The sequence below is a fragment of the Sprattus sprattus genome, assembly GCF_963457725.1.
Source record: "Sprattus sprattus genome assembly, chromosome: 19".
Classification (NCBI taxonomy): domain Eukaryota; kingdom Metazoa; phylum Chordata; class Actinopteri; order Clupeiformes; family Clupeidae; genus Sprattus; species Sprattus sprattus.
The window spans coordinates 27,352,813-27,367,610 of record NC_137917.1 but is presented as its reverse complement, the minus strand read 5'-3'; the positions used below and the strand labels follow the sequence as shown (position 1 = coordinate 27,367,610).

The 14,798-nt window shown below is 41.5% G+C and overlaps 2 protein-coding genes across 2 annotated transcripts; both read right to left on the bottom strand.

Moving 5' to 3' along the window:
- Positions 1 to 2,327: 2,327 nt before the first annotated feature.
- On the bottom strand, positions 2,328 to 5,312 carry tlr21 (toll-like receptor 21; the record flags this gene model as incomplete). Its single annotated transcript, XM_080858316.1, has 1 exon — positions 2,328 to 5,312. A coding segment is annotated over one exon (2,985 nt), but the record flags the coding sequence as incomplete, so codon positions are not given.
- Positions 5,313 to 9,100: 3,788 nt separating this feature from the next.
- On the bottom strand, positions 9,101 to 12,036 carry LOC308380038 (cornifelin homolog; the record flags this gene model as incomplete). Its single annotated transcript, XM_080857320.1, has 3 exons — positions 9,101 to 9,190; positions 11,308 to 11,444; positions 11,913 to 12,036. The coding sequence occupies 3 exons, from the start codon at positions 12,034 to 12,036 to the stop codon at positions 9,101 to 9,103; spliced, it is 351 nt and encodes a 116-aa protein (XP_080713446.1).
- Positions 12,037 to 14,798: the final 2,762 nt, after the last annotated feature.

The window sequence follows — 14,798 nt, the reverse complement described above, 5'->3', positions numbered from 1 at the left end:
AAGATGTGAGCAGTGCCAGTCCGGATCAGAAGGCAAAGAGTGAAACAGAGAGTGAACAGTTGGAGGCAAAAGTAGCCGGGCATCTAATCAGTGTTGTGGCTGGTCGCCTATGCCAGTCTCTGGATCGTCCACTATTGCTGCGCCACCATCTGTTTGCAGAGAGCAGAGCCACACTTCAACATGCACTCCAGGAAAGACATGGAACTCTGCTCCAGCAGCATCTGCTGGAGCTTCACACAAGGCTAGGTCTTGGACAGAGTCAAGTGGACAGCGGACAAGGCACAGGGGGGCACAATAAAGCTTTGAAGAACAAGTGGACAGGTATCAGATATGCTGTAATACACATCATTATTACAAATCTTAATACAAATTTCAACAGGCTATAAATTATGGATTTTTTTCTATATGAAAATAGATTTAGGGGTGCAGTACTGTACAATATATCTAAGCATTTCCCCAGTGGTTAAAGTACAACACAGAGCATGACAGTCTTCAGGTCTTGTAGACGTGTGTGTTGACTCAGTCCATCTCATTGAACCGTGATATAATCTCTATATCTCTATCAATCTACTTTACCTACCTATCTATTTATCTATCTTTCTATCTATCGAGCAGCTCTGAATGATGTGCAGGGCAGTGGAGCAGGACCAGACCCTGGGCAGCAGTCATGGCTGGCCCCCCTGCAGAGGGCGCACAGCAGACGGAGGAGGAAGCAGACGCGTCCCCAGAGACGGTCGCCACCCATTCCCCTGCTTCCCCAGGGCCCCCTCAGTGAATCACTGCAGGGCACTGACCTAAGGCAATCACAGGTGAATACACTGCCTCACCTCCCAGACATCTGTGTTGGTAGCTTGAAAATAATTTTTGAACTAAATCTGAGAATTCTTACAGTACAGGGCTTTAGGGGGAAAACCTGATTATTTTTCTCTTTTTGCTATGGTTAGGTTACATTTATTGTCAATTACTCAGTGTAATTCACCCTCAGAATAACTAGACCTGATGTACATACACATTGAACAAGGGACAGCAGTATTATTTGGAGTTTGGAGTACTATGTGCTTTTTCATTCTCAGGCTTTGCCTTGGACGCTTAACATGAGAACAGAGCAAGAGGTCCTTGGGGAACCAGTAAATCCAACCTCTCATCCATTTTCACTGGGCCTCCAAACAACCGATACATTCCTGACTGGTGATGAACCCTTGTCTTCTAAATGGGGGCCACACACTGTATTACCCCAGAGCTGGAACAAGAAACTTGTCCATGAGGAGAGCCACCCCCAGGCCATGAGTAACTCATACGAGAAATGGAGGCATGACCCAGATCTGCGCTTTCTCTGCCAAATAGAACCAGGGGACAGGGATCAGGGACAGCACAAGTATCCATTTTCCAGTTACAGAGCCATGCCACAAGATGGCAGTCTCAGAGAAGCTCAGCACATGGCAGCGCATCAGCAGTTTGACTTTAAAAGGCACCTAGCCAGTGCTTGCTCTCCTGAAACTGCTCACACCTCTCAGAAGAACCTCCAGCTCCAACCTTATTACCGCTCTCACCATCCGTATACCTCAACCAGCACTTCTATCATGTCCTACAGGCCAGACATGAACCTTTACCCCCCTTCAGAGATGCTGGACTTGGCTTTGTCTCCACCGAAGCGTCCCTCTGCCAGCCCAGACGGCTGGTCCTACCCTCGGATGAGGCTATACTGACTGAAACTAATCTACAGGAATCTGATTAGGACAGAAAGCTCAGACTGTATCTTCTTGAGGAGTGAAACTATGACCTGAATCAGCCATTTTCAATTATGTTGCTGTTCATCCTCAATTCTCTGTATTTCACCCTTATTTGCAGTTACAATATTAAGTTTAGTTGGCCTCTTCATAAATATTTTATGATTGTGATTTATTTGTAAGCATTTCTGATCAAAGAAAAATCTGATCAAAGAACAATTGATTTACAGTAGGATACTGTACAGCAGGATATTTACAAGGATTTTTTTTGTACAAAATGATAAAATGTAAATAAAACAGTTGGTGGGTTGTTCTCACACAAAGCTTGTCACCAACATTTTTTTGCCCATAGGTTATACTTTATACAGCGTAGTAGGAAAAAAATAAAGAGTACATAAAAGTCAAATTCAGCATAAAACAATATTTATGAGTGTGTAAATGAAAAAGAGAATGAGTAAAAACTTCCAAATTCCAGTAATAGCTTATTTTCCCAAATGCAATGTTCTTTAGCCTATAAATCGTTATTGCATGAGACATTTGTTGTGTCCTCTGCCTTTCGTAATATCACAATCAACACAATAAATTCAGTGAACACACTCCTCACAGAAGAAGGACATTTCTTCCATCGTCTCTCTGCGGCTGATCCACTGGAGACTCTTTCTCAATGGACTTTTGATCCTCCCTTTCCTCCTCATCTGCCTGGCCTCTGCTGTTCCCGCTCCTCAGAGCCCTCCTCAGCTGGATCCAGAAGAGCTCCTGAGCCTGAGCTGGGTCGGCACAGTCCGGCCCAGGCCACTGGAGGTAGGTCTTTTTTAGCATGACCTTCCGCATGCGGTGGTAGGCCGAGATCTGCCTCTCGGGGATGTGTTCCAGGAAGACCAGCACGAGCACGTCACGGAGCTCGTGGAAGAGCAGGTAGCTGGCCAGCTGGATCTCCAGCGAACACCACTCGCTGCGCAGGAAGTGCCGGCTCACCACGCACACGGTCTTGCGGCTCTTGTACACAGCCGACACGATGTTGTCCACGATGTAGCGTCCAGGCTCGAAGTCGCGGTGATGGAGGCAGAGTTGGAAAGACGGTGTGTTCTCCTCCAGGTTCGGCACCAGATTCTTCACCACCCACTCCTCGTCCGCTGAGTTGTAGGAGATGAAGGCATCGTATTCACACTCCTCCTCCTCGTCCCGCAGCCGACGCCATTGTTCCCCAAACCACGACCGAAAGACGTAATAGCTGTACTTCAACTTCCAGTAGAGTTTAACATATAGCAGTGGTAGGATTGTCAATAGGAATACCACATTACTAGTTGAGACAAAGAGGTAAAGTCCAATGTCCAGATAACACACCTTGGTGTCAAAATTGTGAAAACTTGAATTAAAGAGATCAGGGCATCCCATGCTATACAAATAGACTATCTGCACCCTCTGGTTGGTATTGGTCCAATTCTGGAGCTCACTGTTTTTGCAGATGCAGCCAAGCGGGGTTTCCCTCAAATCAAGGTAGGTGAGATTAGACAGTTTCTCAAAAACAGCAGGGTCTATTTTTGTCATGGCATTGCGATTCAGTTGTAATGTATGCAGTGATGTTAGATTCCCAAACACATGCTCTGAAAAGGACCTAATGCCCATGTTTTCTGCTTCCAAAATTTTCAGTTTATGCAGGTTTTTGAAGATGCCTTGTGGTAGTGGTTTAACACCAACACATGAGTTGTCCAGAGAAAGATACTCTAAGCTGGACAGGTCATCAAAGGTGTTTGATCTAAATCTAGAGATCTGGTTGTTTGTAAGGGAAAGCTGTTTTAGCGAGCTCAGGCCAGAAAATAAAGTACCAGGCACAAGTGTTATGCCATACGGCTGCTGTGCATCCAGTTTCAGATCCTCCAGCTTGGATAAATTGGAAAATGGAGAAGTGGTCTGTTCTTTCGGGTATCGAATCATGTTGGACTGCAGGTCTAGAACTTTTAGAGTGGCAGAGAGCTTTGCAAAACTTTGAATTTCTATTTTATTGAGACGATTGCGGTCAAGGTAAATATTTGCGAGGCTTTCAAGTCCAGTGAATGCCCCCTCTCTGAAATTATTGATCTTGTTTCCTCCGAGATCCAGAATATGGAGGCGTTTTAGAGACTGGAAGGTGTCCTGGAAAATCACAGAGATTTGGTTGTTGCGTAGGTTGAGTGTTTTCAAGCTGTGCAAATCAAAAAAGCTGTTGTTGTAGAGATCCGTCAGTAAGTTATTGTCTAAGCGAAGGTCAGTGAGCTGTGTAAGACCCCCGAGTGCTTCAGGATCCAAAAAGGCAATTGTGTTGATGTTGAGTTGGAGAGTTTTCAAACATGGAGTATGTGCAAATGCAAATGCTTTGACCTTCAGAATGCGATTGTACCGGTAGCTCAATTCCGTAAGGCGATTAAATGGCAGTGGAGTCTTGCAGGTTTTCAGCTCTGACAGAAGATTGTGCTCCACGGTGATCTTCTGCAGCCAATACTGACCCTCAAGAAACTCAAGGCACCCCACCCTCTTCAGTCTGTTAAAAGAAAGGTCCAAAGAATCTGTGAAATTAGGACAATTAATGAAAGGGCGGTGTTTTAAAGACCAAATATCGTTGTGCTGGATTATCATCCTTTGCATTTCTGTCAATGAGTTGTTCAGTAGTTTGCACAGGGTTCTGATCATGGAGTTGTTTTTGTGGCCCAGGTTTAGCCCAGAGAAGTCCACTTGTGCAGGGTTTAGGGTCAGGCTGAGATTGAGGAGTTCTGGCACAGTCACATTAGTAAATCGCAGGCGGAGAAAGGTAATTTTACTCAAATTTAAGCCCTTGAAATGTTCTGATGAGATTTTGAAATTATTTGAAAGATCCAGCACAGAGATTCTGCTAAAGAACCCAGAGTGACATCCTAGGGTGACAAGCTCATTGTCACTGAGATAAAGGACCTGTAGTGATGATGGTAAGCTTGCAGAATTCTCAAGAGACTGTAGTTGGTTAAAGCTCAGATCCAACTTTGTCAGATGTGTCAATTCTTTCACAGACTCAACCACTGCCGAGAAATTGGTCAAGTTGTTTCTTCGGATTATTAGAGTTTTCAGACAAACGGATACATTAAAAATGTTTGTAGGGAGACGACACAGCTTGTTATCGCTCAGGTACAACTCAGTAAGTGTATAGAGGTTTCCAAAAATGCCTGGATTAAGGCTGCTCAGATTGTTGCTGGAGAGGTTAAGGCTTTTCAAATGATGCAGATTCTTAAAAGCATCCTCTTCTATTTCAGAAATGTTGTTAGCATCCATTTGAAGATGAGTGAGGTTTTGTAGCTTGGCAAAAGTGAATTGGGGAACTTTTGATATGTTGTTGTAAGATATGTTGAGATTAGTTGTCTTAAGTGGTAAGTCATCCACAAAGTGAATAATATTCTGTTCATAGCGGTTCAGGCACCTGAAGGCAGAGTGATGGGACCAGGAAACTTCAATGCAGTTCTTAAAGCTGTAACCAAGGATCATTTGGATCAGACAAGACGCAATTGCCAAAGCTTGCCCTGAAAAAATTCTACGGTATTTACACGTAGTCATAGCAACTGATCTCACAGGCAAGAGTAATTCAAAACATTAAAGACCGTTGTTGTTCCTATTGTGTGAATACAGTTTGAGAAAAGGTCCAAGTCTGAAGATGTCTTACAATATCATCATCCTGTGTGATCTGAGGCACCTGAAAAGAAAAGATAACAAACAATGAACTGCTATAAAAGCACACAAAAATGACCACAAAGTCTTACATGATCACACACTTTAGTTTAATTTCCATACTGGTGTATTGCCTAGCCCACAGACTCTATCTCAGTTAGTTTTTTTTACAGGAGGTATTATCAGGACACTCCCTGCTGAGGATGGCAGTCAGCTATGGTGAACACTAGACTAGTGTATTTATAAACAATAATGAGGCACATGAACCAAATTAACTCCATGGATGAATGATGCATAGTGTCTAGTCTACAATTAATAAATACAATAAACACAGTAGAATGGGTCTGAAATGTCGTAAATAAACGTGTGTGTGTGTGTGCGTGTGCGTGCGTGTGTGTGCGTGTACACTCTAGAACGCTTAACGTGAAAAGGCACAATGTTGCCTAATGTTCCAAAAATAGTGATCAATGACCACCAAATGTCTCTCGGACATCTATCATCGTAAACACACACACACGTCTCAGAGAAATCTTGTGATTATTGACTAAGCGTTTTCCATTGATGCCCATTATGACCAAACGCTTAAAGTAACTTCATGTTTCAGAGATCAATGATCACATAATGTGTCTGTCATCTCACATCCTCTATTGCTGTCCAATGCTGGTCCTCCAGACGGCAAATTCTGACCGTAGACAGCAAGGATTAAGGCGCCTTACGGGTAGGCCTATGTTGGGTTATAGCTTTTCCATTTCTTTGGTACATTTCTTAAATGAAAAAATAATTATTCTACACCACCTTCTCATCTGTACAACAGTGACTACATTCTCCCTGGTTTGACCAGATTACAAAAGATTTGTCAAATTCGTGTAAATATACAACTGTAGGCCTATATTGATCAAAAGGACGGGCGGTTGATAAAGTTGGATAGGCCTAGGACTATAACTCAAGTGAAGTTTTAGGCTAATATGCTTCTCGGAATGTAAGCCTATTCCTTCCCACTACTGAAAACATGCTGTGTAGTGCCTTTTTTCTAGTTCTTCTACATTTTTGCCAGATAGAACCGTTGCAAACGTTAAGATCATTTTTTTTTTTTTTTATTATTATTGAATATTTTATTTGCTTTTTGACAGTTATATAACATTTGATTTCAGCTCTTATTCAAAGTAATTCTGTCAACTTGCATTTATAGCGGTGAGTAGTCACTCTATGTTATAAGTCATATGTAACAAGTTTGAAGTAAACAGTAATAAATGCCACAAGTACGTATGCTTAAAACTATGAATTGAAATAAGGTTAAGTCTGCAAGATATGCCTTTGAAGAAGTATAGGCACACAAAAATGTGTTTAAAGTTAGACTGTCTTACCTGTGCCTGGGTTTTGATTTCAAACTCTTAATTCCAGCATGAGAATGAGAATGAGAATTCCACACATGTTCTGTGTGTCGGGCACTCTCTGACATGAGATTTTCATCCTCGTGAGAGAAAAGAGGAAGCAAGACAAAGGTCTTGTGGCGTAATAAATTCCCAAAAACTGCTTTACAGAACTGTGTAACAGTTGGCACACAGTCATACAGACCATACTGCATACAATTTTATTAATGTAGAGGTACAACTGATTCATGGATTCTTTAAAAGGCTAACAGCCTGTATTTGATTTCACATTCAAAGTGAGCGCGCTATAGGCCGATAACTCCTCACATTGACGTTTTAATTCCCACAAACTTGTTGACCCCCTGATCTCCATATAGATGTGTGCTGCCCTCTCTTTCGAAGCAGCATGATGATAGCATGACGGCTGCAGATAGCAAAAGGACAGCTTCAGCCTTCACTGATTGAGGGCAGATATGTGCTTCTTTTGAGAGCACAGCCATAAATCAAATCAAATCAAACTTTATAAACACTTAAAACACTTGTCTTTTGGCCATAGTCCAAAAAAAATATTTAAAAAAACAGCTAGTTGAGGGGGGCACTATGGCTCAAACAGTATCCCTGACCACATTCGGGCTTGACGCTCAAGGAGGTCACGGGTTCGAATCTGGCCCGATGCCATTTCTCCTGTCCACTCCCCACCTCTTCTCCCTCTCATTTCCTGTCACAATCTTCACTGCTCTGTCAATTAAAGGCATAAAAAGCCCAAAAACAAATCTTAGGAAAAAAAAGCTAGTTGTAGACTATAATCCTATAACTATACTGTACATATAATCCTTTCAATGTTTTCCATACCAGGAGGGTTTCTGTTCCTTACCTAATGTATGGATTTTTTGTTGTGCTCATTTTGTTTCAGTGAGAAGTGAAATCAAATGAAGGATATGATAGTTTTATGGCTTACCATAAAAACAGGAACACGTCCATTTTCAACATCTACAAACAACATTTTCAACGTCTACAAGTCATCTCTTCTTTAATGGCAGGTGCCATCTCTTCTTGACTGGCAGTGCCATCTCTTCTTAAAGAGACAGGGTGAATAAAATAGAGATGTGAAGAATGTGTTTTTGGATCATTTTACAAGTGTAAATCTATTCTAGTAGAGCCCCAAAATAGAATTAAGAACATTGAAAATTAGCCTAATAGGTCCTTTAAATATAATAGAAAGACTATTAAACCATTCTGACCATGCCACTGACATCACATTCAATAGCTGCCTTTTTTTCTGCGATTTTTGTCTGTTTTTGTATTTTACAGCATTACCTCTGTCGTGCATTATATGCACAGATGTATACACAAAAGGATAGTCTTTACTATCCATTTAGGATAAAATCAGACGTTGATGTTAGGAAAGATGCATCAAGGCAATGATGTTATATAAAAACAACTGATAATTTTCTAAAGTTAGGAGCTTTTTTTGAAAATGTAAGTAGAGTAGAAAATACACATATGTATACATACACAAGGGCTCAAATGTAGGGGTTGAAAGATATTGACAGACACATAATAACTCAGTCAGTACAGATACCTACCTACCTACCTACCTACTTACCTACAGAAACTCTATTTAAGTACATTATTTCTTTGAAAGCAAAGTACACTCATACACATGCATTAAGTGTAGTACATACAGAATGAGAACATTTTATTGAAATGATCATAACAGTGATAGAAATATATTTCAAACACTCAGCTTACATCTTCTGCCAACTTGGTCAAGAAGTTAAAACTAATAAACAGGCTGCTTGATAACTTTGTAAAGAACCACGAAAACTTGATTTGATACTTTAATACTCTATACGTATTTAATACTAGGTTTTAAGGCACTCGTAAGTTCTGAAATTGAAATATCCTGTTAACAAAATACAGAGTTTCTTAATAAACCTCCATGCTCTATGACAGGAGAATCCTGTATTAGAAATTCTAACACTCTTCTCAATTAACTTTCCAGTGTTCAGATTAGTATGAATATCTGATTATGTCCTAGTGACGCTGCAGACCTTAACGATAAAAAAAACAACCAGAAAACAGCATTTCAAGAGAAAACTGCATTTCAAGAGACCTTTCTTATTTTATTTCCTATTATTCTGTCTTCTGTTCTCTTCCGGCCTTTGATTATCATTAAGTAAGAATTGTATTAATAAGAAAAAATAAAAAAACATAAATTAAAGATCCCATCCTTATTCCGTCACTTAAATAGCATTATGTCTGTATGGCTTTTTGTTCTTTTGTCATTTCTTATAGTGAGGGTTTGGGAGTCTTCCTCCACCACGGCCTTCATCAGCCTCTTGTCTTCTGTTCCCTGGCCATTTGGCAGAGTCCACAGAGTGGGCAGCAGGCCATGATCACCCAGTCATCACAGATGGAGCCCTGTGGGTGGAGACAGAGAGGAAATCAACTAAACATCAAGTGACAAACATGGCTTCTGTTTTACACCAAGATGATCAGACTGCTTGTGGAGCGGGTGTCGGACCAGCCAGTGGGTGCAGACAGATGTGCACAAGCGGGCAGAAGTTGGTGGAGGCAGATAGCAGTGTGCTACAGTGGGCAGAGGTGGGTGAAGACAGATAGCAGTGAACTACAGTGGGCAGAGGTGGGTGAAGACAGATAGCAGTGTGGTACACGGGAAGAACACAAGGTGCTGCAGACAGTAAGCAGTGTGCTTCAGTGGGAAGAACTCAAGATGCTACAGACAGAAGTGGGTGCAGACAGATGTGCTTCAGCGGGCAGAAGTGGGTGCAGACAGATAGCAGTGAGCTACTGCGGGCAGAGGTGGGTGCAGACAGATAGCAGTGTGGTACAGCGGGCAGAACTCAAGGTGCGCAGCGAAGGTCAGCAATGCTGCTACGCCACTCTTGATGGAGATATCTTCTGTAAGGTTATGGTGTCTTAATATGGTGTAGATATCTTCTGTAAGGTTATGGTGTCTTAATATGTTGTAGATATCTTCTGTAAGGTTATGGTGTCTTAATATGGTGTAGATATCTTCTGTAAGGTTATGGTGTCTTAATATGTTGTAGATATCTTCTGTAAGGTTATGGTGTCTAAATATGGTGTAGATATCTTCTGTAAGGTTATGGTGTCTTAATATGGTGTAGATATCTTCTGTAAGGTTATGGTGTCTAAATATGGTGTAGATATCTTCTGTAAGGTTATGGTGTCTAAATATGGTGTAGATATCTTCTGTTAGGTTATGGTGTCTAAATATGGTGTAGATATCTTCTGTAAGGTTATGGTGTCTTAATATGGTGTAGATATCTTCTGTAAGGTTATGGTGTTGAAGGTCTAAATATGGTGTGGATATCTTCTGTAAGGTTATGATGTCATTCAGCTAATTCCACTCTCAATTTTAGAGTCAGATTACTTAGTTTGAGGATTCTGTTGAACCCTTCCAGTGTATAGATATCCCCTCCTCACTTCTGCATATTCTATACATATAACTGTATACATATCACTTCTTTTGAATGACTGAAAAAAATCAGGTTAAAGGTCAAACAGGTTATCAGAGAAATCAATGGAGAGCTGGAAGAGACGTACACTGTAAACCCGAACAAGTTCAGAGAACTCAAAACTTTTGATGTAACCGATTACATTAGAAAATTTGAGTACATATATTTTTTTTTTTAAGTAAACTTAACTCAAAAATTATACATTTTCATTCCTTCACGTATAATTTTTGAGTTAAGTTTACTTTAAAAAAATATATATATGTACTCAAATTTTCTTATGTAATCGGTTACATCAAAAGTTTTGAGTTCTCTGAACTTGTTCGGGTTTACAGTGTAGCAAGAGGAATGGCGAAAGAAGTTTTTAGCATGAGTACAGGTGGAGGACAGATCATGTCTGTTTTTGCTACAAAGACACAGTAGGCCTACATTTCCCAGCTGCCCTTTGGTTTAACATGGTCTGCTGAAACTGCCAGCTGTATAGCATCAACTGCAGGTCCTGTCCACTGTAGCCTACTGCTTGAGGGGACCAGTATCCCCCCTCCACTGTCCCTGAACGTGGCTTAAAGGCATACAGATATCGAGATCACTTGACAGGAATAATTATGCAGTGACTGTATCTTGCAGTCAAGAAACAAATAGCCAAGTTAAGTGACATCAAGTGACGAACATGGCTTTTGTTTTAAACCAACAATGGGAACTCCTTAGATTGCTTGTGGAGTGGGTGTTGAGGCAGTCAGAACCTTTTAAATAATAATTAATCAGCAGAGTGAAGCTGCCACACCCCACGGAGCCTTGCCTTGCCTTATCACGCCACACACACACACACACACACACACACACACACACACACACACACACACACACACACACACACGCACACACACACGCTAACTGTTTCCCCTTACCTCTTCTAATTATAGCTGCCCTTTTCTGCACAGCTTCCACCATGATTTTATAGAAGAACGTGTGTGTTTCCTGTGCTTTGTGTGTGCTGCTTCAGAGGGGGTGTGGTGTGGTGTGGTGCGGTGTGGTGCTTACCTCGATGTTGTATCGGTTGCGGATGCCTGTCCTGAGAGCGATCATGGCGCCGGGCAAACAGGGGAGGCAGCAGCTGTCACCGTAGTCCTGGGCAACCTTACAGCCCAGGATGCAGGGGACGAATGTCCCACACAGACCTGCGGAGAGGAGGAAGAGGAAGAGGAGGAAGAGGAGGAGGAAGAGGATGAGGAATATGAGGAGGCATGCTGAACAAGGCTTGATTGAGCAGGTGATGCCAGTACAGGCAAGAAACAGCTAAGACTGGAGCCAAAGGTCTAAGACTAGTGTGCTGTTATAGATAGTTACATTATTTGAAAACATTTTTTTTACAAGATTGTCATTGTATATCTATACATTTTTGTATTTGGTTTTTAAAGACCCGATCATATGTTTTTAACTGGATCATAATAAATGAATAATAAAGAGTTCACACACTTGACACAGGTACACCATATCATCACATATTGGCCAAAAAGAAATACACAAACACACACACACACTCACATAGACTGAAACAAAAAAAACAAGATCACACACACACACACACACACACACACATAAACTATAACATAAAAACAAGATCACACACACACACATGTACTTACAGATGCCACAGTCCTCACAGCAGTCACACGCGTTGGAGGTCCATTCTGAGGAACCTCCAGAGATCTGGAAGCTGGTGACGGTCACCTGCGGCTGGGAGCTGATCACCTCAGTCTGGTACGACATGACTGGAGGGGAGAGGGGACATTTCATCCAATCAGAACAAAGTATTCAGGCTGAACGATTGTGTGGATATCAGCATGAATTTGAACTTTCAAATATCAAAACATACAAAACAAAAATGTCTACACCTTTTTCAGGTGAACCAAAATTATCATTTGTGATTAAAATGACGTCACACGGGTGTGAAAATGACACATGAGACTAGCATCAAACTTGTCACCAACATATAAAATGAGTCTCGACTTCAATGTTTTTGTAATGATTTAAAAACATGTATGTTTCATTATATGAAGATTTCTTCATGACACCCAACACACACCACAGGGTCCAACTCCACCCACCTACCTTCTTCTTCAGGTGGGCTCGTCCGATGGGGTCCGTCTGAACAAAAACTCACACAAATGGCAACGAGAGGGGAGGCCTAGGCTCTTATACACACCGTGTCGTCACAGTCGCTGATCCATTTCGACAGAGTTGTTGTCACCAATACCTCACGAGTGGAAAACATGTAAAGTGTGTTTGGTTTTGGGGTGTAAAGGTTTACCTCTGAGTTTCTCCACACCTTCACATGACGTGTGCTCTTATCGTTTGTTTGAAAAGTGACCTGCTCTGTGTGTGTGTGTGTGTGTCTGTGTGTGTGTGTGTGTGTGTGTGTGTGTGTGTGTCTGTGTGTGTGTGTGTGTGTGTGTGTGTGTGTGTGTGTGTGTGTGTGTGTGTGTGTGTGTGTGTGTGTGTGTGTGTGTTTCTGTGTGTGTGTGTGTGTGTGTGTAATACAGAGTGCTTGGCCTCCAACTAAGGTTATTTGTGGAGTGCAAGGGTGTGTTGACCAGTAGAGAAAGGCAGGGAAGGCGTGTGGGCGGAGCCATATTGAAGGACATCAAGACATCTGAACGTAGTATGCAACATCTGAACGAAGTATGCAACATCTGAACGTAGTATGCAACATCTGAACGTAGTATGCAACATCTGAATGTAGTATGCAACATCTGAACGTAGTTTGCAACATCTGAACGTAGCATGCAAAAACATAGTTATCTTCAGAAATGTAAATGGACTCGGCTAATATTGGCCACAACCACAGTTCTTTTTACTAGCATACCCCTCTTATAGGATGGAATCTACTTATAGGCCCTGATTTTGCCCAAACAGCACCACACTAGGGACAATATCTGTTGGGAAATGTGTTAACGGTTAACCGATAATTATATTCTTCTTAGAAAATAAAGTAAAAATTCAGTGCATATCAGTGCACTGTTACTATAGCTTTGAAGTGGTTTGAGGTCCATGCTGTTAATGCTCTGGTGGTTGAGATAACCTGGATGGGTGTTTGCCCACTGTGTGTGTGTGTGTGTGTGTGTGTGTGTGTGTGTGTGTGTGTGTGTGTCTGTGTGTGTGTGTGTGTGTGTGTGTGTGTGTGTGTGTGTGTGTGTACTGGATGGGTGTTTGCCCACTGTGTTGGCTCAGTAGGGCGTGTCAGTGGTTCTCCTATTCATCGCACCAGTGGTAAGGTGTTCCTTTCTTTTTAACATACCCATTTTTAGAAATTTGCCTAGAGAAAAAACTTGAGTCTTTTTGTACAAGGAATGCCCAACTCCGATAAGACTGTCAGTTTTATTTCACGCTGTGAACATTGGCCACATTGTATGTGACCGCACCTTTGGAGCTGGAGCTCACTGTTTTTGCAGATGCAGCTGAGTGGGGTTTCCCTCAAATCAAGGTAGGTGAAATTAGGCAGTTTCTCAAAAACAGCAGGGTCTATTTTTGTCATGGCATTGCGATTCAGTTGTAATGTATGCAGTGATGTTAGATTCCCAAACACATGCTCCGAAAAAGACCTAATGCCCATGTTTTCTGCTTTAAAATGTTTAAGTTTATGCAGGTTTTTGAAGATGCCTTGTGGTAGTGGTTTAACACCAACACATGAGTTGTCCAGAGTAAGATACTCTAAGCTGGACAGGTCATCAAAGGTGTTTGATCTAAATCTAGAGATCTGGTTGTTTGTTTAAATATTTGCGAGGCTTTCAAGTCCAGTGAATGCCCCCTCTCTGAAATTATTTATTTTGTTTCCTCCTAGATCCAGAATATGGAGGCGTTTTAGAGACTGGAAGGTGTCCTGGAAAATCACAGAGATTTGGTTATTGCGTAGGTTGAGGGTTTTCAAGTTGTGCAAATCAAAAAAGCTGTAGACATCCGTCAGTAAGTTATTGTCTAAGCGAAGTTCAGTGAGTTTTGTAAGACCCCAGAGTGCTTCAGGATCCAAAAAGGCAATTGTGTTGATGTTGAACTTGGAGGGGTAGATTCATTTAAGGCTATGAATTCATCTGGTTTTAGCCAGGTTTCAGTTAGGAAAAGTATTTGGATGTTGTTGTCTGTTATCAGCTCATTTATAAGTGCACCTTTTGATGTTAGGGACCGAATGTTAATAAGGCCCAGTTTTAGTATTGTGCAAGTTTCATTTTGTGCTGATAAGGTTTGTATCTTCATTAGGTTTTCCTGGTTAATACTTCTATTAGTGTGATTTGCGTTGGGTTTATGTATTCTAGGTATGGATACCGTTTGTATGTGATTTACTATGGGCAGGGAGTGTAATGGTGCAGCAGAGGTTAGTGTGGGGTAATAGGTCTGCCTTCCAGTTCTAGTTATTGGTTGTCAGTAGTACGTTTAGGCTAGGTGGTGTTTTAAGTTTGGAGAAAGGAGGCTAGCACCCTCTTTAGTTAGGAAGGATGCTGATAATTTTAATTTTAAGTTAGGAGCTGTTTTTTGAA